Source organism: Dysidea avara, chromosome 2 (assembly GCF_963678975.1).
Source record: "Dysidea avara chromosome 2, odDysAvar1.4, whole genome shotgun sequence".
NCBI classification, from domain to species: Eukaryota; Metazoa; Porifera; class Demospongiae; order Dictyoceratida; family Dysideidae; genus Dysidea; species Dysidea avara.
In genome coordinates this window covers 29,261,552-29,284,793 of record NC_089273.1, presented here as the reverse complement: position 1 = coordinate 29,284,793, position 23,242 = coordinate 29,261,552, and the positions used below count along the sequence as shown (strand labels likewise).

At 37.6% G+C, this 23,242-nt stretch overlaps 2 protein-coding genes across 2 annotated transcripts in view; one reads left to right on the top strand and one right to left on the bottom strand.

Moving 5' to 3' along the window:
* Positions 1 to 487: 487 nt before the first annotated feature.
* The window catches only part of LOC136247039 (death domain-containing ATP nucleosidase-like), a 50,249-nt gene continuing 27,494 nt past the window's right edge, over positions 488 to 23,242 (top strand). Inside the window, exons 1-3 of the mRNA XM_066038638.1 lie at positions 488 to 689; positions 16,978 to 17,290; positions 19,479 to 19,559. Coding sequence (XP_065894710.1) covers positions 16,993 to 17,290; positions 19,479 to 19,559 — 379 coding nt within the window. The 5' untranslated portion in view covers positions 488 to 689; positions 16,978 to 16,992. The remainder of the gene's footprint in view (positions 690 to 16,977; positions 17,291 to 19,478; positions 19,560 to 23,242) is intronic.
* LOC136247982 (uncharacterized) lies at positions 12,006 to 12,831 on the bottom strand. The gene is made up of 2 exons (XM_066039800.1): positions 12,820 to 12,831; positions 12,006 to 12,764 (listed from the first exon to the last, which is right to left on the bottom strand). Exons 1-2 carry the CDS (start codon positions 12,829 to 12,831, stop codon positions 12,006 to 12,008), a joined length of 771 nt encoding a protein of 256 aa, XP_065895872.1.

The following is a 23,242-nucleotide window of genomic DNA, read 5'->3' as shown; positions in this document are numbered from 1 at the left end:
GTAGAAAAAATTAACTTCGGCACAATTCTAGTCACTACGTAATGGTAAGAAACGGTGTACAATCTGCAAAAACCATTTATTAACTTGGCGCGCGCCCCGTTCCGTTCCATTCCGTTCCGGCTTTTAGCACTACCCAAGATGAGACCTAAAAGAAAAGGCCACAGCCTGGCTGCACACCCCTCCAACTTTGCTGATAAAGTGCATTACTGAAAATCCTTACTTAGCACTGCCGTTATAGTGTGACTGCCTTATTAGAGTGACTGCTCTATTATACTTAATTTATAGTATCTCGAACTGGTATACTAAAAATTTTTGGAGGGGAGCTCAAGAGCAACCCTGTGTCCGCCACTGCTATAGTAGGATGGTGGCTTTCCTGATCTTATCAGGATCCGGCTGGGCCTGCGCTGTTTCAGGTGAAATATTTCGTAATTCGATATCCATTTTTATTTAATACTTCCTCGTAGCTACATTTCAGTGGTCACAACAGGTAGCTAACTATAGCTATACATATTATCCGGAGTCCGTTTTTGCGCTAAAAGTTTCGCTGTTGATCTTTATAGCTATAAGCTATTAATAACGTAGCTAGCTGCCAGTGGGCCTTCTGTGAATAATTCAGCAGACAGATCGCTTTGCCAGTTGCTCAACTGTACCAATTTTTTTCAGCGTTGTCATTGGATACCTTGGATTTGGTAAGTTGTGTTCACCATAGACATTACGATATATACTGTGACTAGCTACATGTTGTGTATAATTATGTTACTGTACACGTTAGCTATATACCTATAAATCCTATCCTATGGGCGTTAAGTAACTCAAACCTTTATGCAACTGTAAGGCGTGTATACGTGGTTATATTCCTGTCCTTCTTTTGCCAAGCATTGGGATCAGCAGCTAACCAAGGTACACATGCTACGGCTAGGCTACTAGCACAGTAGCTAGCATTGCTCACCCTAGTAGGTGATCTGTTTATAAATGAGCTAGCTATATTTAGCTGTAACAGTAGTAAAAGAAAAGTATGTCTCATGGTAGTTAGAAACAAAGATATGGCTACTATGAACCAAAGTTGGGGTTTACAGTTTAACTCATAAGCTTGCAGCTATAGTGAACAAGTAGCTATAGTCAACTGGTTTTGCTTTGTGCTGCTACAATAGCTACATACAAACAATATCCAATTAGCTAGCTACATGTACGTGGCTAGCTAGACTAAACTATATAGTTATAAAGTATTGTTATTCTTATTGTTTATCATGCTTGCAGTGATGCTACTACTCAGATATTCAGTAAGCACTAAGATTATGTGCCTGAGGCTGTAATATGTAACTAGATAGTGGTATAAAGTTGGTCACGCTACATCTTTTTTTTGCTCAAGTGGAGCATTCTAAACCATTCTGATAATATGCATTCTAAACCATTGTGATAATATCAAAAGTTAATGATATTTAACTCCAGCTATGACTGTGTTAGACATTAGTAACTTCCTTTTCATAATTACTAAAGTAAAAGATTTTATGAAGCTCTTCAAATGCCTGAGATGGTAGGATAAGATGGACTTTTAATTCCACAAGCTAGCAATTTTCCCATACGTTCATATCATTTAAGAGGAATCCTTTGATGTCCAGCAACCAGACAAAATTGTGGTTGAAGCCTTACTGACAATGTATAGGAGTTATCTATATCCAGAGTTCATATGTAGTAGCTGTTTTCATAAACCACAGTTTGCTGTAAGATACCATACAAATGCATTCTCACAGGGTTTAGATAAGTGTTAGAATTTGATTAGCAATAACATTGAAACTATTTGTTGGTGCCATATTGTCTAACCACATTGTGTAAATAACACTGCATGGCCTCATGCTGACCAGGCTTTGTTGAAAAGCTGTGGTTTTTATGTGCTGCCCCTTTTATGTACTTGAATGGCATGCACGCTTTCTCAGAATCCTTCACTTTGTAAAGGGAAGAAGCTACTGTTGAGCTCTGATTGGATGTCAATGCTTGACAGACTGAATCTGTGTCACTGGAGGAGAATAAGTGATTTTTTTTCACACACAAGCACAATGCAGTGCTGTATTCAGTCACATCCTATATCACTATTATAATAATATTGCTGCATGCATCATTCACGATAACAAAGTAAGATAGTTCCCAAGTGAAGTATGCTACTTCATGTACCTGTCATGTGGTGTTATCCTCAGAACTGCATTCTTCTTATAGTGTGTGGTTTGGTAGTGGATGTGTATTGTGATACTGGCAGATTATACCATGATCATATGCTGCTCAAGGATCATTGATAAAACACGATTATGTGATATTTTTTTAAATAGACCTAACCATACCCTAACCTAACACTAGTATGTACTTAATTTCACACCTAACCCCAAGTTTAATCCTATCCTAACCTATCTCTAATAAAACAGTTAGCTCTCGAGCATAATCTTGATTTTGAGAGCATAATTTTGAGTATAATAGGCTGGATTTTTGAGCACTGCTCAAAAGCATAATAGGAAATTTTCAAAGCATAATTGTCTCAAGCCTATCTATGTATCATCTTGTGTGAATGTAGAAGTCTATAGCTACTATATTTTCTAACAAGTTACAATCCATAAAACTAATGGATTTTTAAAAAGTACATATATAGCTAAACTAAACATATTAAAAACTTAAAATTAAATATGGAATAGAGATCACTTTAAAAACCCATAAAACAAGAAGAGGTTGCAACAAGGTTTGTGGGAATATCGAGTAATCCCATAAATCCGTATTTTGACTCATTTAGTGTCATGCAAAGCAAGTAGCAACTTAGAGTTCAAATAGATATTGATGGGTTTACCCGATGCAACCACAAACCTCCCTTATTGTTTCATGAGCAATCCTTATTCTTTATTTTTAACTTTTCTGGGCCTGCGAAAATAGGGCATGTGGGCACAAATTACACCCCATCACATAACATGTAAAATCTCAGTATTGGGATAGAATGTTTTAATACTATAACTTGTATTGTAAAGCCAACTAAATGTTTAATAAATGCTGAGATTTTCATGGCCACAGAGGCATGGAATTCAAAGTTATGATACATCAAAATTTGAAAAAGACAATTTTTACATTCCCACATACCTTCTTTTTGCAGGCCAAGTCACATAATTATGTTTAGTATTATTGGACTCTTGGTTATAACTCTTGTGTATATCACATGTGCTTTTTAAAGATGCTGTAGCTACACCATGGAGAAGGCTGTTTTGATGTGTTCTAGAAGACATTCTACAACTTGACAATTTCATTATGGCTTGTTACAAAATGTAGTTGGCTGGCTTATGTGGTTATCTAACTATGCAACAAGTTCTTTTGAGTTGTGTGGCTTCTTAAAAGGCTTTCCATGTCTTTCCGTGAATATAGTGAGTATATATATGTAGTCTAGAGGGTTCTTCAGTAATTAAATTCATTATGTGATGACCCACATGTTAATTAAATTTACTTTCACAATTGCAGAAGCCCTTTGAACCCAGATTTCACAGCTTTTTTTTTTATTAGCTCATAATCCATTATGTACCTCTATCACCTATGGAGCTAATAATTTACAATTCTAGGACAGCCCAATCACACAGTACAGTAGCCCTATTATGGAGGCTTGGGCTTTCTTACCCAAAAATATCACCCAAACACCTGCCTTACTTTCCTTTGTGACAGCTTGAAAGTATTGGTTAGGCATAACCAAGTGCATAAATGTCTCAAGAGTGACCCTCAAACCCTTCCAAAATGTTTCTATGTATTTTGAAAATTGAACAGATGACTAATACCTTTCGCCAAGGATAACTGTACTATAGTTAGGGCTACAGGCTCAATTTCCTCACTGTTCAACATCACTTCTGCACAAGGTGTGCCTTTCTACCATTCGCAGCAGTTATATACATGACCAGATTTGCAAGAGGTACCTTTTCACACACAAATTTTGACCCATTTTTTGAACTTTTAAATTCCATAACTTTTTATCATTGTATATAGCTGTCTGAAATTTGCCATGAGTGAAGCTACAGTATCTGGCTATAGTTTGATACAAAAAGCAGTTTAATCAGTGTAAGAAGTCAACTGTTATTACATTTTGTTTCCTCACATCTAAACTATGTGAAAAGCTTTTTGCAAATCTGGTCACATACAATGCATGCATCATGGACTTACCTTTGCCCTCCTTTGTGTACCTCTTCTTAGTCCACTACCACATTGGCTGTAACCAGTCATGGCTTCAGTGTTTTAATTCTGTGATTGATTGCAGAGGCAGTTCTTGTGCAGTTCTTCATTTGTAATGCTGTATAACAAGTGGAACATAACTGAAGCTGAAGCAAATGGTCACTTTGCATGTCAGTGATTGACATTAGGGGCACATGTTCACTTGTAATTTCTAGATCTGTGGTGATGGATTGATTGTCTCCTACTGTTCTTTGCTTTTAGCACTGTACTATATATTATCATACAGTACAATAGTACTATATAGTAGGGACCACAAAGGAGTGGGCATGGCCCATGAAATAACATCATCCAAAAACCAGCTTCAATTTTCCTTGATGACGATGAGGCAGTATTGGTTAGGTAAAACTAAGCCCAAATAGCTTTCAGATTGACCCGAAATGCTTTCAAGAAGTTGCTATGGAATTTAAAAAAAAATTATTTAGCAGAATTTTCTGCTGACTGACTGATTGACTGACTGATGCCTTTAGACAAGCGTAACTCGATAAAAGCTAAGGTTGTTCACTGCTTCGGCCCAAGAGGTGCCTTTTGGCATACCAAAGTACATACAATGTATTCTTCATGGACTTACCAGTGTCCTCCTTTGTGTCCCATTCATCTTTGTTGTCAAAGAAAAGTGTTGATTTGGCAGTAGCACATGATGACTTCCCTTCGTAACAGAAAAAGTCTGTATTTTAATAGTGGCTATTTTGATTGCAGAGGTGCTTTTCAAACAGTTCTTGATTCGTACTGTTGTGTAATGGGTTGAACATAGCCGACAACAAAGCATAATGGATACTTCACTTTTCAGGCAATAATTGATATAAGTGGTGTGCACAGCACCATTCCTTTCTTTTGGTATGCGTGAATTGCAGAGGTGTTTTTCGAACAGATCTTGATTCAAAATACTGTGTAATGGGTTGAACATAGCTGACAACAAAGTGTAATACATACTTCACTTTTCACAAGATAATCATAAAGTACAATAGTACTGTATAGTAGGGACCACAAAGGAGTAGGCGTGGCCAATGAAAAAACATCACCTAAAATAAATCATCCTCAATTTTCCCTCGCAACGATGAGGCAGTATTGGTTAGGTAATACTAAGCCTAAAAAAAAGCTTTCAGATCAATCTGAAAATTTTTTCAACAAGTTGCTACAGAATTTTAAAAAAGAAAAAAAATTTACGGAGTTTTCTACTGACTGACTGACTGATTCTTTCAGACAAGTGTAACTCAATAATGGCTAAAGCTACGGGCTTGATTTTTTCTCTGTTCGACATCACTTTAGTCTGAGAGGTGCCTTTTGGCATACCGCAGTACATACAACCATGTGGATATATCTGACATTGTTGTGACCTTGTCAATATGAGTGATCAGTTTTAGTCCACTGTTATTATTAGATATGTTTTTACTGAGCAGGCTATACTTTGATTTACCATATCCTGTGTACACATGTACAGACAGAGTACAAATTCACCTGATATTTTTGGCACATTTAATACTCACAACTAACACTAGTGCATGGTACAGGTATAACTACCCATTTTTTACTCGTATAAATAAAAGAGGAATTCTCTCTGATTTTATCAGCTTAATGATAGTTTGATTCAGAGTAGTCTACTGCTAAGTTATTTTTATACATTCTGAACAATATTAGTACTTGTATTCCAGCCACGACACCCTAAGTTAGCAGAAGTGGATCACTGGAGTAGGAATGAGTCAAGAAGACTATAGCTATATACATGGCACAGTAACTAAGCAAGTAGGAACAGCACTATTGTATTGTTCTGAGGTAGAGTTTAATTGGAGCACCACGTTCATACTGTTGCAGTGAGTTGCCTATATGCTCTTAATATGCATCTTAACAATATTTGACTGTCTCAGCAAAAACCTGACTTGTTCTCACAACTTCCAAATTTTGTTCTCAGCATTATCTGCAGTATCCAAGGATTGGATCACCAAAGTTTTGGCCTTCTGTAGTCAGTAGTTTTGGAATTATAGCACTAGACAGTAGGAAGAGTGACATAACTGATTGATTTGTACAGCAACTATTCTGAAAATAAACTAGCTACAGGCCGGACATTTTCATTTACAGCCACAACTTCTGCTAGAATTAATCTACAACCTTGCAATTTGGCTTAAAATGTTCACCATGTACTAGCAAAAAGCCAAGGTTGAGTGTTAGTCCTCTTGCCACTTAGGAATATGGGTATGAAGGTGGTATAGTTGAAGAAATGACGATGATTGATATGGTTGTATCAGGGTGGCTTGTAGGTAGTAGTTGTGTTTTGTATTGTGTTTATTGCTGTATGTACTCTGGTAGGGAAGAACGGCTTTTGAGACTGTCTAGCAACATTAATTTATTTTTACAATGGGAATTTTAAAAAGTCAGAGTTACATTTCCTTGACATAAACATTTCTGAGGAATTTGGGTTGTGAATACCATTGGTCTCTGCTCTAAACAAACTTGTGTCTAATCCCACTCATTACTCCCATCTTAGTTTTCAGTCATACAAAAAGGTTAGTATTGTGTTATTATCACTATAATAATTATTGAGAATAATAAAAAAATAAATGGGAAATATTTGTATTACTAGAGACATCCACTGCCACTTTTGCATTATCTGAGAACATAGTGAACAATGTAATTGACTACAGTTTTCCTTATTGTTTGTATTGTTAAGGAAAAACGAAGGAAACTGCTAGTAGTTACAGAGATATTATGCATTTGATATGGCAGGCATACTGCCTGTCAATAATGAACATCAGTAATATATATGAATCTTATTAAGTTTGCTGTAGACAAATCTTCATACTGAGAACAACAAAATTGTGACTATAAAAGTTCTTAACTATTATTCCTTTTAGCTGTTCCACATCATGTTCTTGTTGAGAAAGTTACTTAGAGATTAGCTATGACAAAATTTCATGCAAATGTGATATTTGCATAAGCGATAAATTATATTACAAATATAATAAAGTCAGTAGCAAAAGTGGTTGTTGCAAGATGAATTAAAACAAAAGGTTGTAGTGTGAAGCTAGTCGCTGTGTTACTCGCAGTTATTACCAATAGACAGTTAGTCAACAGAATGAATATATAGCAGAATGATAAATAGTAAGTACAACACACAATATATAGAGGCAACCATACAACTACACATGATGTCATACATCATTATAGTATAAGTCAATTATAGCTAGCTAATACATTACACTTAGAAGGTTACATACAAAGTATGTGTGTGCATGTTGTTCAGTATTGGATCACACCACATCTCCCTTTCTTAAGTCTTAAGAATAGTTAAGTCTTTCAGGTGGTCTAATCTGTGTGCCAGTTTGAGATCTAGTGATTCGTCCGTCAGGATCACTTGTTTGGTGTGTATTAATTGTAGTTGTTTTGTCAGTAAGTTGTTCTGTATATGAGATCGGTTCCTTCTAACTGCCAGATGGTGTGTTGACAATATAATGATCTTGGTGTGGTAGAGTTTGAAGTGATTGTACCTGGCACTTGTTTACTTTGTTAGTTTACCCATACATCTGTGTCTGCTGGAAGCTGTGCTGCAGATCTTACTCTATGGCAGCAATCATATTGCTCTTTCTGCTGTTCCATATACTGCTTGTCCTCTGCAAAGCCTTGAAGATGTGGCCAGTTAGGAACTAGTTGGTTTGCAACTTGTGGTACATCTGTTCTCAATCGTCGCCCCATCAGGAGTTCAGCAGGACTCAAGAGGCACCATGGAAGTGGTGTAGCTCGGTAACTAAGGAGGGTAAAAGCCAGATCAGAAGTCTGCCTTAGAAGACTTTTCACAGTCTTAACCATGCATTCAGCAAGACCATTCCCTTGCAGGTAATAAGGACATGTTTGAATCCATAAGTTGAGGAAAATATTTTCATCTCTGAAGAGTCATATTGAAGTCCATTATCACTTATAACTGTCTGAGGTATTCCATGTCGGGAGAATATTGTCTTCATGGCACTTACAATGCTTGCAGAAGTGGTGGAATTTAGTTTGATGACTTCTGGATAACGTGAGTAGTAATCTACTACTAACAAATATGATTGTTTATTCAGTTCAAAGTGGTCTGTAGCCACTTTCTGCCAAGGATATTTAGGTAGTTCTGAGCTGTGCATTGGTTTCTGGCAGGAGGTGTAAATTTCACACAAGTGGGGCATTGTTTGATGAATTGTTCCATTTGTGACTATACTCTCGGCCACCACACTGAGGTTGTTACTCGAAGACGGCATCTCTCCATACCTTGGTGACCACAATGGATTTTACATAGGGTGTCAAGTTGAAGCTTTGTAGGTACAACAATACGAGCTCTGTAAAGGAGTAAAGAATCACAAACAGTCAGTTCATTACTAACATTCCAGTACTTGCTAAGCTGTCCAGTAATAACATGTTTTTCTGGCCAAGTTGTTTGACAGAATGTGATGAGTTTTGAGCTAATTGGGTCTTCTCTTTAAGCTCTTTGATACTTGTTTAACTGTCTTTTGTAGTTGGGAATTGAAAAGTGGTACTGGTCATTTGACTATCAGTAAGCTCTGCAAGTTGTTGATCAGATTCTGAAAATGGTTGTGGTGAGCAAGAGAGAGTGTCGGCAGTGTAAAGTAACTTGCCTGGCACATGTGAAATTGTATAATCAAATTGCATTAAGCGGAGACGTAAATGGAGAATTCTTGGTGGAAAACTGTCTAGAAACTTTGAACCAAGGAGAGGAACAAATAATTTGTGGTCAGTTTCAATATGAATTTTAATTCCTAAGGTGTAATCAGAAAATCTTTCACAAGCCCATGTTATGGCCAAGCTTCTTTCTCTATTTGGGCATATCTAGTTTCAGTTTCAGTCATGTATAGTTCAGGTTTATTAGACAGTCATCAGAATCATAATACAATCAAACATGTATGACATCACGAGACCTCAAGTGAGTAAATATGAGCATACAGAGCCTAAATACAATAATCATGTATGCATCTATTATAACGTTCAGTCTGTTACACTACATCCCCCTTTCTCTAGAGGTTCAGTCTGTCTGGAGGATGTATGGCTGTCCCAGTTCTAGTTCTAGTAGCAACAGGACTTTGTGCTGGGACCACACTTGATTCTGATCTGTCGACAGTCATTGGAGCCATAGGGAATTCTTCTGGTCTAGAATGTAGATGACATCTGTTCCTTCTAACAACTCCAGAGGGGGCATATGACCAGTCTCTAGTACTCTGTACAATTGTTCCAGGTGAAGGGTTTGTACCTGGTCTAGTCGCAATAAACACTGTATCATCACTCTCAAACTCTGGCAGGTTCGTTGCTCTGTGTCTCTTGTCAAAGTTACACTTCTGAGCCTGCTTAAACTGTTCACCTGAGTTACGGAATTTCTGTAAATCTGGCCACTTAGGGTTGAGCAATTTAGCAGACATTGGTACTGTTGAACGAATCTGTCTCCCCATGAGCAACTGGGCTGGAGACGATTGACACCAAGATAATGGGATCGATCTGTAAGCCAATAAAGCAAGATTAGGGTCAGTGTTTCCTTTCAGGAGTTTCTTGACTGTTTTGACAGCTCTTTCTGCCTCACCATTTCCCTGGGGGTGATGCGGGCTACTTGTGACATGCTTGAAATTAAAATTCTTTGTAAATTCACCAAACTCCTGGGATGAGTACTGTGGACCATTGTTGGATATTATGACATCTGGTATGCCATATCTAGCAAAGATAGGCATCATTGCTGAAATGACACTCTTTGTAGTAGTAGCTGACAACTTCATGACCTCTATAAATCTGGAGTAGTAATCCACTAGTAGTAAATAAGTAATGCCCTTCAACTCAAACAAATCGGTTGCTATCTTCTCCCATGGTCAGATTGGCAGTGTAGATGGAATCATTGGCTCACAACGTGTTTGAAAATTCTGACAACAGTCTTTGCAGTTTTGAATCATTGTCTTAATTTGCTGAGATAGGCCTGGTCACCAAACGGATGTGTGAGCTCGAAGTCTACATTTGACAATTCCTTGATGTCCCTGGTGAATACGTGATAGTACATCCTGCTGAAGACATGTGGGAATGACAATTCTATCAGCACTCAACAACAGTTCATTATGTATGCATAGCTCACTGCGTACACACCAGTACTGTTTCACTAGACCCTTGATGTGATGTTTGGCTGGCCAACCTTCTTGGCAATATTTCAGTACTTGTGACAAGGTGGGGTCTTCCTGTTGTGCTTGGCGTATCTGTTCTAAATGGTCAGTACTTGCTGGAATAGCTTCAATAACAGCAGACATAAATGCTTCCACTACTTCTTGTAATTCACAGGAGTCGGTGGACTGTAACTGTAAAAGAGCTCTTGAGAGAGTGCTGTGGTAAGAGCCTTTCCTGCAACATGAATGATATGAAAATTGTATCTCATCAGACGTAATCTGAAACATAAAATATGAGGTGGTAAATTGTCCAAATTATTGTGTCCAAGCAAGGAGATCAAATGTGTCCAAATTTATGATCAGTTTCTAGAATGAACAATTTTCCAATGAGGTACATGGAAAACTTCTTGCATGCCCATGTCAGTGCAAGCGGTTCCTTTTCTATCTGTGCATAGCGCACTTCAATGTTCGTCATTGTGCGTGAAGCAAACGCAACAGGTCACCAAGTAGAGTCGTTCTGAGCCTTCTGCAGGATCACCACTCCCAGCCCAAATGATGAAGCATCTGCTGAAACTTTTGTTTCTGCTTGAGGGTCATACATACAATGCTAGAAGTGGAGCGTTTGTCAATTTCTCTTTAATGTCTGCAAAGGCTTTACTCTGGCTTGGTACCCACTGGAAAACCCGTTTAGAACTGAGCAATTCTGTCAGTGGTTTCATCAACTCTGCACTACATGGGACAATCTTCGATAGTTGATTCGTTGTGCCAACAAATCGTCGCATCTCTGAAATATTCTTTGGTGGCTGCATCTTTAAGATTGCTTTTGCCTTGTCTAGGTCAGCTTGTACTCCATGTTGATTTACAATGTGTCCAAGGAACTTGAGTTCAGATTTAGAAAATTCGCATTTATTGGTATTGAGTGTAACACCAGCTGAGACTAGTCGTTTCAAGACTGCTTCCAAATGTTCGTCATGTTCAGCCTGATTCTTACCAAACACAAGGACACCATCCATTAAACAAACTACACCTGACAATCCAGTCAATACAGAGCTCATGCGTCACCGAAAAAGTTCAGGAGCGCTAGTTATACTAAAGGGTAGTTTGTGGAAGCGATACCTTCCAAAGAGAGTTATAAACGTAGTTAGAAGACGCGAGTTTCTGGCAAGTGGGATCTGCCAGAACCCAATGTTAGCATCTAGCTTTGTAAATACTCATGCTCCAGTCAGCTGTGCTAAAGTCTCCTTGACACAGGGTAAGGGGTGAAACTCTCGTTGAACATTCTGATTTAGATGTTTGAGATCTACACAGATTCTGACGTGTCCAGAAGGCTTTGGGACAACAACCATGCCGGAACACCATGGTGAAGGTTCACTCATAGGGGAATAACACCCATTGATTCCATACGCTTCAATTCATCACGCACTGTCAACTTACCCAGGACTTTTAGTGGCTTCCTATCTGGCCCACACAGAGACTTGGTGGCTGGTTTAAGCACAACATTGCCAAGTGTCTCTTGGGTAACAGCTGTACTTCTGCTCCAGTGTCTAATTTAAGCATCACATGTTGACCATTGATATCAATTGTAACATTCCAGGTGGAGCCTTTCCCAGACTCGATGGCATCAAGATAGATCACATCTAGGTCTTCATCTGGCTATTGACTGTCTGAAGTCATTTCATGAACATGTTTTGACAGACTGTAGTGGCCCTTCTTCTTGCACTTGTGGCAAACTGAGTCTCTAGCTGGGAAAATACTGTGAAGATGAGGTTTGTTGCCACAGCGGATACATTTGTGTTTTTGAGTTTGTTTGTCTCTGTTCAATGTAATACCTTTAGTATGAAGGGATTTAAATTTCCTGCCTTTCACATGGTCAACTGATAATTGTGGTTTGGTGGTTTGATTCAGGAATACTTGCTGCTGCTGTTGTACGGCTTCTCTTTGGTGTACCATCTGCATAGCTTTGTCTAGGGTCAAGGTAGCATCCATCTGCAGATGCTCAGAGAGTACAGTGTCATGGATTCCTACAACTAGGCGATCTCTGATCATTTGGGAAGTCAAATCTCCATATTCACAGTTTTCTACCAAGCTGTAGAGTGTGGTGATGTACTCTTCTGCGGATTCTTCTGGTAATTGGTTTCTGCGGTTAAATCTAGCTCTCTCAAATATGACATTTTTGCAAACCTTGAAGTAACCATTAAGTTTAGCTACAACAGTTTCATACTTTTGTCTCTCTTCTGATGTGATGCTGGTAGAAGCTAATACGCTCTCTGCTTCTTCGCCCAAACAGTAGAGTAGAGTGCTGATTTGCTTAGCTTGACTCTTTTCTTCTGACAAACCAGATGTAAGTTGAAACTGTTCAAATCTTCTCAACCACTGTGGCCATTCATCTGGTTTTCGGGAAGTTGAATGTTGCTGGAGGTAACTTTTGAAAAATATATATATATTTTCAAAGTTAAATTGTGAATACCATTGTTGCCATTGATAAACAAACCTATATAATCCCCCTAATGTGTCGCATCTTTGTCAGCGGCTATGCAAAAATTTCTTATGGTGTGAATATCACAAATAGAAAAATAATATTATTATATTGAAACCTAGTTATGAGCGTTAGTATATTTTTATTTTCAGAGAACATAGCCTACAACATAAGTTTTTTCCCTATATGTTTCTTGAGAAATGATTGATTGTAGTTGTTATTAATGAAATATGAAGGAAACCAATCGTATATCAAAATTACAGTTAAATCATTTATCCTAACCAAATATTTGGAAAATCACACTTATGGGAGCATCGCCACATTAAAATGATAAATCACAGCATCATAAGTTAAATTCCTGCTTATTTAAGGGTAGAATAAACCATAAATAAATTATAAATTAAACCTTGAATAAATTACCTGAAAAGTGTTTTCTGCTATTAACAGCACATTGCTAGTTTCAAATTTCTAATTGTTTCATGCGCAACCATAAGGGTGATTTTCCAAAATGTGGTCACATGTGGTCAACTCCTTATAGTGGCGGTTTTCATAAACACCTGATTATCTTTGGGAGAGTTACTATATCAATCTGATGGAGACACATAAACCATCATTTTTAGTTACCAACGTATATACTCATGTCATTTGTAGCTAGTACCTTTCTGTGGCTGCTTGACATATTGCTTTCTCATTGTATTTGCTGGGAATTCAAGGAAAATACTGCATATTCTCATGCATCATACTCAACCACATTTTGTGGTCAGTTACAGATTTACGCATGATGTATATAACTGAGCTACTTGCATCATCTTGTACAACTATTATGAATAGGTTAGGAACCCAGACTGAGGTTCTTCGTGGATTAAGAGACTGAGGTTTCTAATTTAAAACCATGAAGAACCAAGGGTGTGGTTCCTAACTGACTTATAATGGGATTATTAATTTTATACAGATATACAAGTGGAGTGATTGTGGGACTGGATATGTTGTACTGAAATCGTCACACAATGTTAAAATACAGTAAGCGCGTAAGACCGAACATGTATTTCTCTGAGAGCTGGAGAAATCAAAGCTCACGCCTTATCAGTGCTTCCAAAGTAAAGTTAGAGTTGTAACTGAGAGCAGTACTATAGTGAAATATGTGGCTAAGTGTCAGCAAGAAAAGTCATGAGTTGTTTTGTGCCCATAGCACCACAGCAGTGTGCGAAGAACAGGTGTATAGAATAGGTCTATAGCTCAAAGACAAGGCTTGAGTGGATAATGATGGCAAACAGTTGTTGGCACAGTTTCGATTACGGACCATACCCACATTACAGATAACACAAAATAACCATTCCACAAGTAAGCGTACCCATCTAGGTCTTTGTAAATTATGCTAATAGCTCAAAACAGGAATATTACTAAAACAAACAGAATTTTCTGTGATATCTCTAGATTTGTCCATTTGTCATAACAAATATAGCTACATTGTTGAACTCTACCTCTCATAATCGAATTCTCTTAGGCATGCTTACAGCTAGTATAAAAGGAATACAGTGGTTAAACTCGTATTGGCTTGGGCAACTGGTTGCCCGCTGAGGGCTATTACTTTGGATTACCGTGTTGGAGGTCTAGTTTTCCAACGCCACAATGAAGTTCGGGACGCTATTGGGGATTTGTCCTCTTTTGTATGGAAACAAGTTCAGAAAGAACCTATTGTTTGTGAATCTAACTCCACCTCTGAACCTTTGATTGCTGATTTAAGAGTATGTGGTGTTTGGGAACCCCTGTGCGTGTAGTTGATACTGATGCTCCTTCATATTGCAGTCGTTAGCCTCAAACTGTTCTTTGGTCTGCTGAAGCTGAGAAAAAAGGAAGTATTCTCTAGCTTGTCAAGCACGCCATGCTAGTTTTACCCCACTTTGCTTTAGTGTTGATGGCCTACTTGGCAGTGAAGCAAATTTCTTTTTGAAGTGTCTAGTTGATCATTTGGCTGCGAGGTGGGAAAAGTCATACAGTGTTGTCATGGGCTGGGTAAAAGCAAGACTCCTTCGTGCTACTTTGCTTTGTGTTCGGGGCTCTCGGGCAAGACGACGGTCACTGGGGGTGGTTGATGGAGCATCTATGTCTGAAGCATTGTAACTGAACAATTTATTTATTTGTTTTTCTAATTTATTTCCTATTGCTATGTTTTGTCTTTATTGTAAAAATAATAATATTCATATTCTATAATGTTACTGATCTCCTGATTGTGTTCATAACAGGATAAAGTTATATGCTGACGATGTCTTATTATATTCAGTTATCCACTCTGAAGCAGACTGTATCTGTCTGCAAGAAGACTTAAACTTATTATATCAATGGTCTGTCATAATATTATTATTATGGCTTATGGAGTTCAATCCCATTAAGTGTGAATTCTTATGGATCACTAAAAAAAATGAACCCTATTTACCACCAGTATTACTTTTCCAAACTCCATCATTAAACAGGTAACTCACAGTAAGTACTTAGTAGTAACTATTGATGAAAGGCTGACATGGAATGAACATATCTTTACCATTACTAACAAAGCTAGACAAGTCAATGCCTTTCTGCGCTAAAACTTTATCAGTGTCCTCCTCACATCAAATGTGACTTATATAAATCTATGGCGTGCCCTATCATTGAGTTTGCTTCACCTGTCTGGGACCCATACATCCTTATAAACATATACAGATTAGAAAGTATTCAGACATCTGTAGCAAAATTTTGTTTCAATAATTATTCTCTGACAGCAGTGTTATTTCTATGTTAAATAAACTGAACTTCTTTACATTTAAGGACAGAATATTTCATAGCAATAGTATTATGATGTATATATTAAATCATCTTATTGACTTACCCACCTGCTACTGTGTACCTAATTACCATTCCATAAGAGAAGGATACTTCACTCAACTACCCAAAAGAATTGACTCCTTTAAGTTTTCATTCTTCCCTTCTGTAATTAAAATTTGGAACACTTTACCCTCTTTGTAACTAGTTAACTCCCTAACCTGTGATCACTTTGTATTAATTTAGACAAGCACGTACAATGTAACACACCTGTGCATTATAATCTGTATTGATTGCTGCACAACAGTTAATATAATAATATGATAATAATAAAGCAGACAGACTAAATTTCAAATTTTGGCAATTTTTAAAGGAATCTTTATCCAGTCATTGGTAAGTATTTTCTTGTTTTTATGCTATATTTCATGTTAGATGGACTAATACTATTTTGCAAAGGTGATTTTTGTCTCATACTATTTCTCTAGGATGATTTTTAAAGGCAGCATTATTGGCGGCAAACAATACTTATGGGTGATCCCTACTTAAACAGTACTACTGTAATATTTGATTTATGACAAATTAGAAGACAAAGTACTCAACTATTGTCTATGGTTGTAGTGTGATATGAGACCCTAACCGGATGCAGACTTTAAACAAGGGGATTCCTCTCCTTGGTAATCAATCAAACTACCTGTAATATTTCATAACAAATAATCAGTCTCCAGCAAAGTTCCACTTACCATTAGGCATTCGGAAATGCAATTGAAACATTTCAAAGTAGCCGAAATAGCTTTACGATACGACAGGAAATTTTGCTGAAAGAAATATTTGATGTATCGGTTTAATACATTCATTAAATGTCAATAAGTGCTTGTCAGTGTTTAGATCTGTGATCTATTGCTTTTGTCAATTTTTAGTTAGTTAAAACTGGTTAACTGAAATTCATCTAATTTCCTTACATCAATATTATTTTCTGTTGTATGGTAACACATAAAATGATAATTATTTTAGAGGCACATTTTTAATATGAAAATGGTGGAGTATCAGTTTCAAGTGATTATACAGTAAAGAGAGGTAAAATAAATGTTTTGCCACTGTAGATGCTTGCAATAAGTATGTCTTTGATAAACTGATTTGGTTAACCAAGTTTAAGGGAAACTTATCAGCAGCTCATCTATTATAATTTTTTAGGCTCTTCCAAAAAGGGTTACCATGGACCCTTTGAATCCCCTGGACCTGCCCATTCAGGATGTAGTTAGACTAAAGATACCTGCCTTACATTGTCAAACCCAACATTAATTTGTACTGTAGTTTTAGAAACAAATCATTAATGTCAACTTGTGTTGTTGTTAGTTCTAGAATACGAAGATGGCAGGAAAAGGAGCAATGTCTGCTACGGATGCCATAAGAAAGTTTAAGGAAAAGCTTAACATTTTGCCAATGGAGGATGCAATATTTGTTGCTAAATTGGATGCTGCAGGGTTTTTCACCATGAATCATAAAGATATGATGTCCACAGAAAAAACAAACGCTGACAAAGCAACATACTTTCTTGATAAAGTTGTTGGAGTAGATGCAGATCATTATGTTCCTATGCTTCTAACTAAGATGGTAGAGCTTGAAGGACCATATGAAAGGTTTGCTACAGATATCCAAAGGAAAATGTGTAAGTAGCTTTAATAAATGTGGTTGGACCTGTTATATGGGTTCTTACAGCCTTGCATGGTTGACTAATCATATATGTGTTTAATTTATTGCCCTAAACTTACACTCAGTAATAGTGGTAGGCCAGGGGTGTGCTATGACTTGATTTCAAGTCAAATTATGGGCTGCCAAGTACATGCACTCAGAAAGGCTACAAACCCTTTTGCAGATCCGGTCACATAATATAACATGTGGTAAAAGTTATTTAATAATTATGTTTAATTCAATGCTTCAATTATTATAATAGCAGGTGCATGCCCACAGCCTGGAAAAGGTTGATTGTGAAGGCTGGCTGTGGGCATGTGCCTGGTTCCTGAAGAAGGATTAGAAGCAGTCCTCCTACAGGACAATACCCCATTGCCTATGCATCCAGAGCACTCACCAGGTGCCAGCAACACTATGCCCAAATTGAAAAGGAAATGCTTGCTGTATTGTTTGAGTGCACCAGATTCCACGAAAACATTTAGGTCATACCTGCCATTGAAGTGGAGACTGACCACAAACTTTTGGAAGCCATATTCAAGAAGCCATTCCATCAAGCACCAGCTACACCCCAAAAGATGATCATGTCTATACAAAAGTATTCAATCAAGCTTGTATACTGCCCTGGAAAATAGCTAGAGATTGCTGACACCCTATCAAGAACATCATACAGTTATAGTAACTGTATAGTAGGGACCACAAAGGAGTAGGCGTGGCCCATGAAATAACATCACCCAAAATCCAGCCTGATGATGATGAGGCAGTATTGGTGAGGTAAAACTAAGCCCAATCAAGCTTTCAGATAACCCGAAACACTTTCAACAAGTTGCTACGGAATTTTAAAAAAAAAATTTCAACAGAATTTTCTACTGACTGACTGAGTAAGTAACTGACTTACTGACTGATGCCTTCAGACAAGTGTAACTCGATAACGGCTAAGGCTACAGGCTTGATTTTTTCACTGTTTGGCATCGCTTCGGCCCGACAGGTGCCTTTTGGCATACCGCAGTATGTACAGTGCATTCTTCATGGACTTACCAGTGTCCTCCTTTGTGTCCCATTTAGGCCTGAGCCTAATATGCTCAAAATTTTATCTATTATTCTTTCCAGAATTTCCCAAAAATTTCTCCTATTATTCTTTTATCTAGCCTATTATTCCATAATAATGCTCACTTAGTTTCTGTAGCTATAGTCTCAAAACGCTGATATAAGTAGTTTTGTCAGAATTAACGGAGCATTCCACCTTACACATAATGGTTATAGCCAATATAACAGACGTAAAATAGCTATCAGGATTATAACAAAAGAGTTTTCAATTATCAGTGTATTAAAGCTGTAGCTATAACTACATGTTAAGTTTGGTGGATAATGATATCAATATGTTTGTTGAAAGACTTAAAGATACACTGGTATAAGATGTACAAGTTTCAGAGTTGCAGGTAATCATGCAGTTAAATCCCTGATGCTGTCTGCAGATTGTTAAAATGAAACGATCTGACTGCTCTATTAGAGTATTTGAGCATTCTATTAGACTATATTGATCTTTTAGAGGTTTTTCAGCTCCTTTCAGCCAGTACTCGTATAATAATGCCAGCTATCTATCATTCTTAGTAGTTTAGTACTTTATTCTAGCTAATCAAGAATAGGTATGCCCCTTAATTCCACTTATTATTCCAGTGGAACTAAGGGGCGTGCCTATTCTTGATTATAAAAGGGCACGCCCCTTTTATTCACCTATTATTCCCAAATATTCCTGGAGTAATTCCTGGAATTGTAAAAATATATAACCACTTGCAAGCAAGAAAACTATACCCACCCAAAGATCAAGATACTCTAATAGAGCAGTCACAACTAAACTTGTCTGACTGTTCTATTCGGGTAAGTGACTGCTCTATTAGAATATCTTGATCTTTTTGCCAGATTTTGCGCTAGCAATGATTGTGAATGTTCCTTTGCAATTTTTCTATGATACTACACAAAAAATGTGTGAATTCTAATTAATTATTCCGGAACATCACCCTATTATTCCAGAATTATTCCTGATTCTTTTTATCACCGATTATTCCAAAAATTACTCCAGCATAATGTACGCATGCCTAAACTCTTTAAGTTTCTCCACTGTTATTACAGCACGTAACTGATCATGACAAATGCATTATCTCATACAGCTGGATCAAGTGGAGGTTCTTCAGGTGGAGCAAGTGGAAGTGGAGCAAGTGGAAGTGGAACAAGTGGAGGATCATCTTCAGGTAGTGGATTTAGCCCATCACACAGTAGGCCTATTTACTGTAATACAGTATGTTTCTATGTAATATACTGTACTTCCATTTAAAGTAGCTTTAACCTAACATGAATACTTTTATAGACAAAAGTTTGGCAATCTGAGATTTTTAATAAATTAATTGTGTGTTTAACTGTGGTAATCTTGTTGCAAAGTTGTGACAACATACATGTGTGTGTGTGTGTGTGTGTGTGTGTGTGTGTGTGTGTGTGTGTGTGTGTGTGTGTGTGTGTGTGTATTATGCGGTTATTATCAAGACTCAGTCATGTGGCCAAGAAAGTGAAAAGTGCATGCCCCACTAAACAAGCGTGACCACTACAATGAGTTATTTACATGTAGCAACGGTTTTGCAATCCTGACCATAATTCACGTGATTTGTATTATTTTTAAACACCTCAGCTCATGGACCTACGATGAAGTTTCAACTTCATACTAGAGATAAAAAAATCTTTGTATCCATACCAATTCACTCACCTAGCACAAGACAAATCAGCGCCAAGGAACTTGGTCAACTGAATACTGTTGCACACGCCCTGATTAGTTGGGTTCATTTTCTTTGCAAGATTTGAAATCATGAAGCCATACATTTTACACTTCATTTCTTGACCTCTCCTATCATTATTACAATGCAACTGCTATAAACCTTTTATTTATGTTGCAAAGTGCTAGTATAAGTGGTAACTAATTTTGGCGAAGATGCCAATTGGATCTCCTTCCACAATTGTCATATTTCCTTTAAACTCTCACAGTACATTCATATAATGATGGATATTATGCCTTGGCATTGCCATTTAAAGTGACTGTTTTTGAAAGAAGTTATACTTCTAACCACAAGATCAATTAAACCTGTGAGCTTTGAGTAGTCTAATCCCAGGTGCCACAGTGATGTAATGTTTAATAATACATGCCTATAAAGTCCATGATTAATCCAGGGTCGGACCAAAGCAGCAGAAGTGGGTTTAGCTACTCGTACCAAATCAAGTATTCTTCCAAGACAGGAGAATACTGAGTACGCATCAGCCTCACTGATTGTAGATAACTTGTTTCTTTGATCCCTAATCCAACTTAAAATTCCTCTATATAGAAGTAGGAATGGTATCAGTTAACACAGTGCAGGAACTATGGTCCCTTACACTAATCTCCAGGTAAACAGTACATGGACAAACATGTGTATACTTTAGGCAGAAATGTGCAGTGTTTATTATGTCCAATATCAAAATTAATGTTTGTCCTTTTACTGCAACTTACTGGTTGTGGGAAATTATAAAAGTGCACCTGACTTTCTCACAAACTTGCTCAACCTGTTTTATTACATCATGTGGTTTTACAATATTTACAACATATAAGAATTTTCTAACTGTACAAGTCATAAAATTTTCCCAAACTGTGAATATACATAATATATATATATATCAAGACACACGATAGTGTGTCGTGCGGCCCAAAAAGCCGGCGCGCCACACCGTGAGTATATTAACAGGAAGAAAGAAAACGCAATTGTCACACCTATGTAGCTCTGTGATCCCTTATCCCATTGGAACCAAATTTGCTAGAGACGTGTCGCCCAGTTAGGGGAGTCTACATATCAAATTTGAAGAAAATCGGTCCAGCCATTTCCGAGATACGAGCGAACAAAATTTCGTTTTAATTTCTTCGTTTTTTTTCTTCTTCATCTTCATTTCGCACACTTGGCAAAATTCGCCATAAAACACGAATGCGTGCTCGGATTGGGCTGAAATTTGGCACACTTAAAGGGCTCATTAAGGCGGATCTCCGTACCAACTTTGGTATGAATCCGATGAACATTCACGGAGATATTACCGATTATTTGCGTAAAATAAGGTCGAAGGTCTGTCACGCCTACAAGGTAAACCCCTTGGAGGAGTCAGTTGAAAATTGATATGTAGATGGAGCAACCATCGTAGGAGTGCCTTTTTGTGGTTTGAAAGGAATCGGGATAAAGACCATGGAGATATGACACAAAACCCAACCTGTGTCAGAATTACGCGATCGATTTTTATGAAAAAAAAAACTATTAGTTTTCGTGTCTACCAGGCAAACCGCTTAGAGCAATGAACTGAAAATCAGTATGTAGCTGGAATAATCATCATAGAAAGTTCTTGCAGTAGTACAGAAGAATCGGATTACAAATCACTGAGTTATGATTCGAAAAGCAACTATGTGCAGCAAATGCGAGATCGAGATACTCTAATAGAACAGTTACCCTAATAATGCATTCAGCTGCATGTATAATTTACACAGTTATATTACATTGCAAGTTATTCTGTAGGGAATTCAGCTAAAAACAAGTCACCCTGTAGTCAGATCAGCTAGAAGAAAGTACCTAATAGAGAGTTCAGCTACAAAGAAGCCATCATGTAGAGAGTTCAGCTCAAATAAATCACCCTGTAGAGAATTCAGCTACAAACAAATTGCCCTGTAGAGAGATCAGCTAGAAGAAGTTACCTTGTAGAGAGTTCAGTTACAAAGAAACAATCATGCAAAGAGTTTAGCTGCAAACAAATCACCCAGTAGAAAGTTCCGCTATGAACAGATCACACTATAGAGAGTTCAGTTAGAAACAAGTCATCATGTAGAGAGATCAGCTAGAAGAAGTCACATTGTAGAGAGTTCAGTTACAAAGAAACAATCATGCAAAGAGTTCAGCTACAAACAAATCACCCTGTAGAGAGTTCAGCTAGAAACAAGTCGCCCTGTAGAGAGATCAGCTAGAAACAAGTCACCCTGTAGAGAGTTCAGCTAGAAGAAGTTACATTGTAGAGAGTTCAGCTACAAAGAAACTACCATGTACAGAGTTCAGCTGCAAACAAATTGCCCTGTAGAGAATTCAGCTACAAACAAATCACCCTGTAGAAAGATCAGCTAGAAGAAGTTACCTTGTAGAGAGTTTAGCTACAAACAAATCACCCTGTAGAAAGATCATCTAGAAGAAGTTACCTTGTAGAGAATTCAGCTACAAACAAATCACCCTGTAGAGAGTTCAGCAGTTACCCTGTAGAGAGTTCAGCTAGAAGAAGTTACATTGTAGAAAGTTCAGCTACAAAGAAACTACCATGTAGAGAGTTCAGCTGCAAACAAATTGCCCTGTAGAGAATTCAGCTACAAACAAATCACCCTGTAGAAAGATCATCTATAGAAGAAATTACCATGTAGAGAGTTCAGCTACAAACAAATCACCCTGTAGAGAGTTCAGCAGTTACCCTGTAGAGAGTTCAGCTAGAAGAAGTTACATTGTAGAGAGTTCAGCTACAAAGAAACTACCATGTAGAGAGTTCAGCTGCAAACAAATTGCCCTGTAGAGAATTCAGCTACAAACAAATCACCCTGTAGAAAGATCATATCATCTAGAAGAAGTTACCTTGTAGAGAGTTCAGCTACAAACAAATCACCCTGTAGAGAGTTCAGCTAGAAACAAGTTACCCTGTAGAGAGTTCAGCTAGAAGAAGTTACATTGTAGAGAGTTCAGCTATAAAGAAACTACCATGTAGAGAGTTCAGCTGCAAACAAATTGCCCTGTAGAGACAAACAAATCACCCTGTAGAAAGATCAGCTAGAAGAAGTTACCTTGTAGAGAGTTCAGCTACAAACAAATCACCCTGTTGAGAGTTCAGCTACAAGCAAGTCATCCGG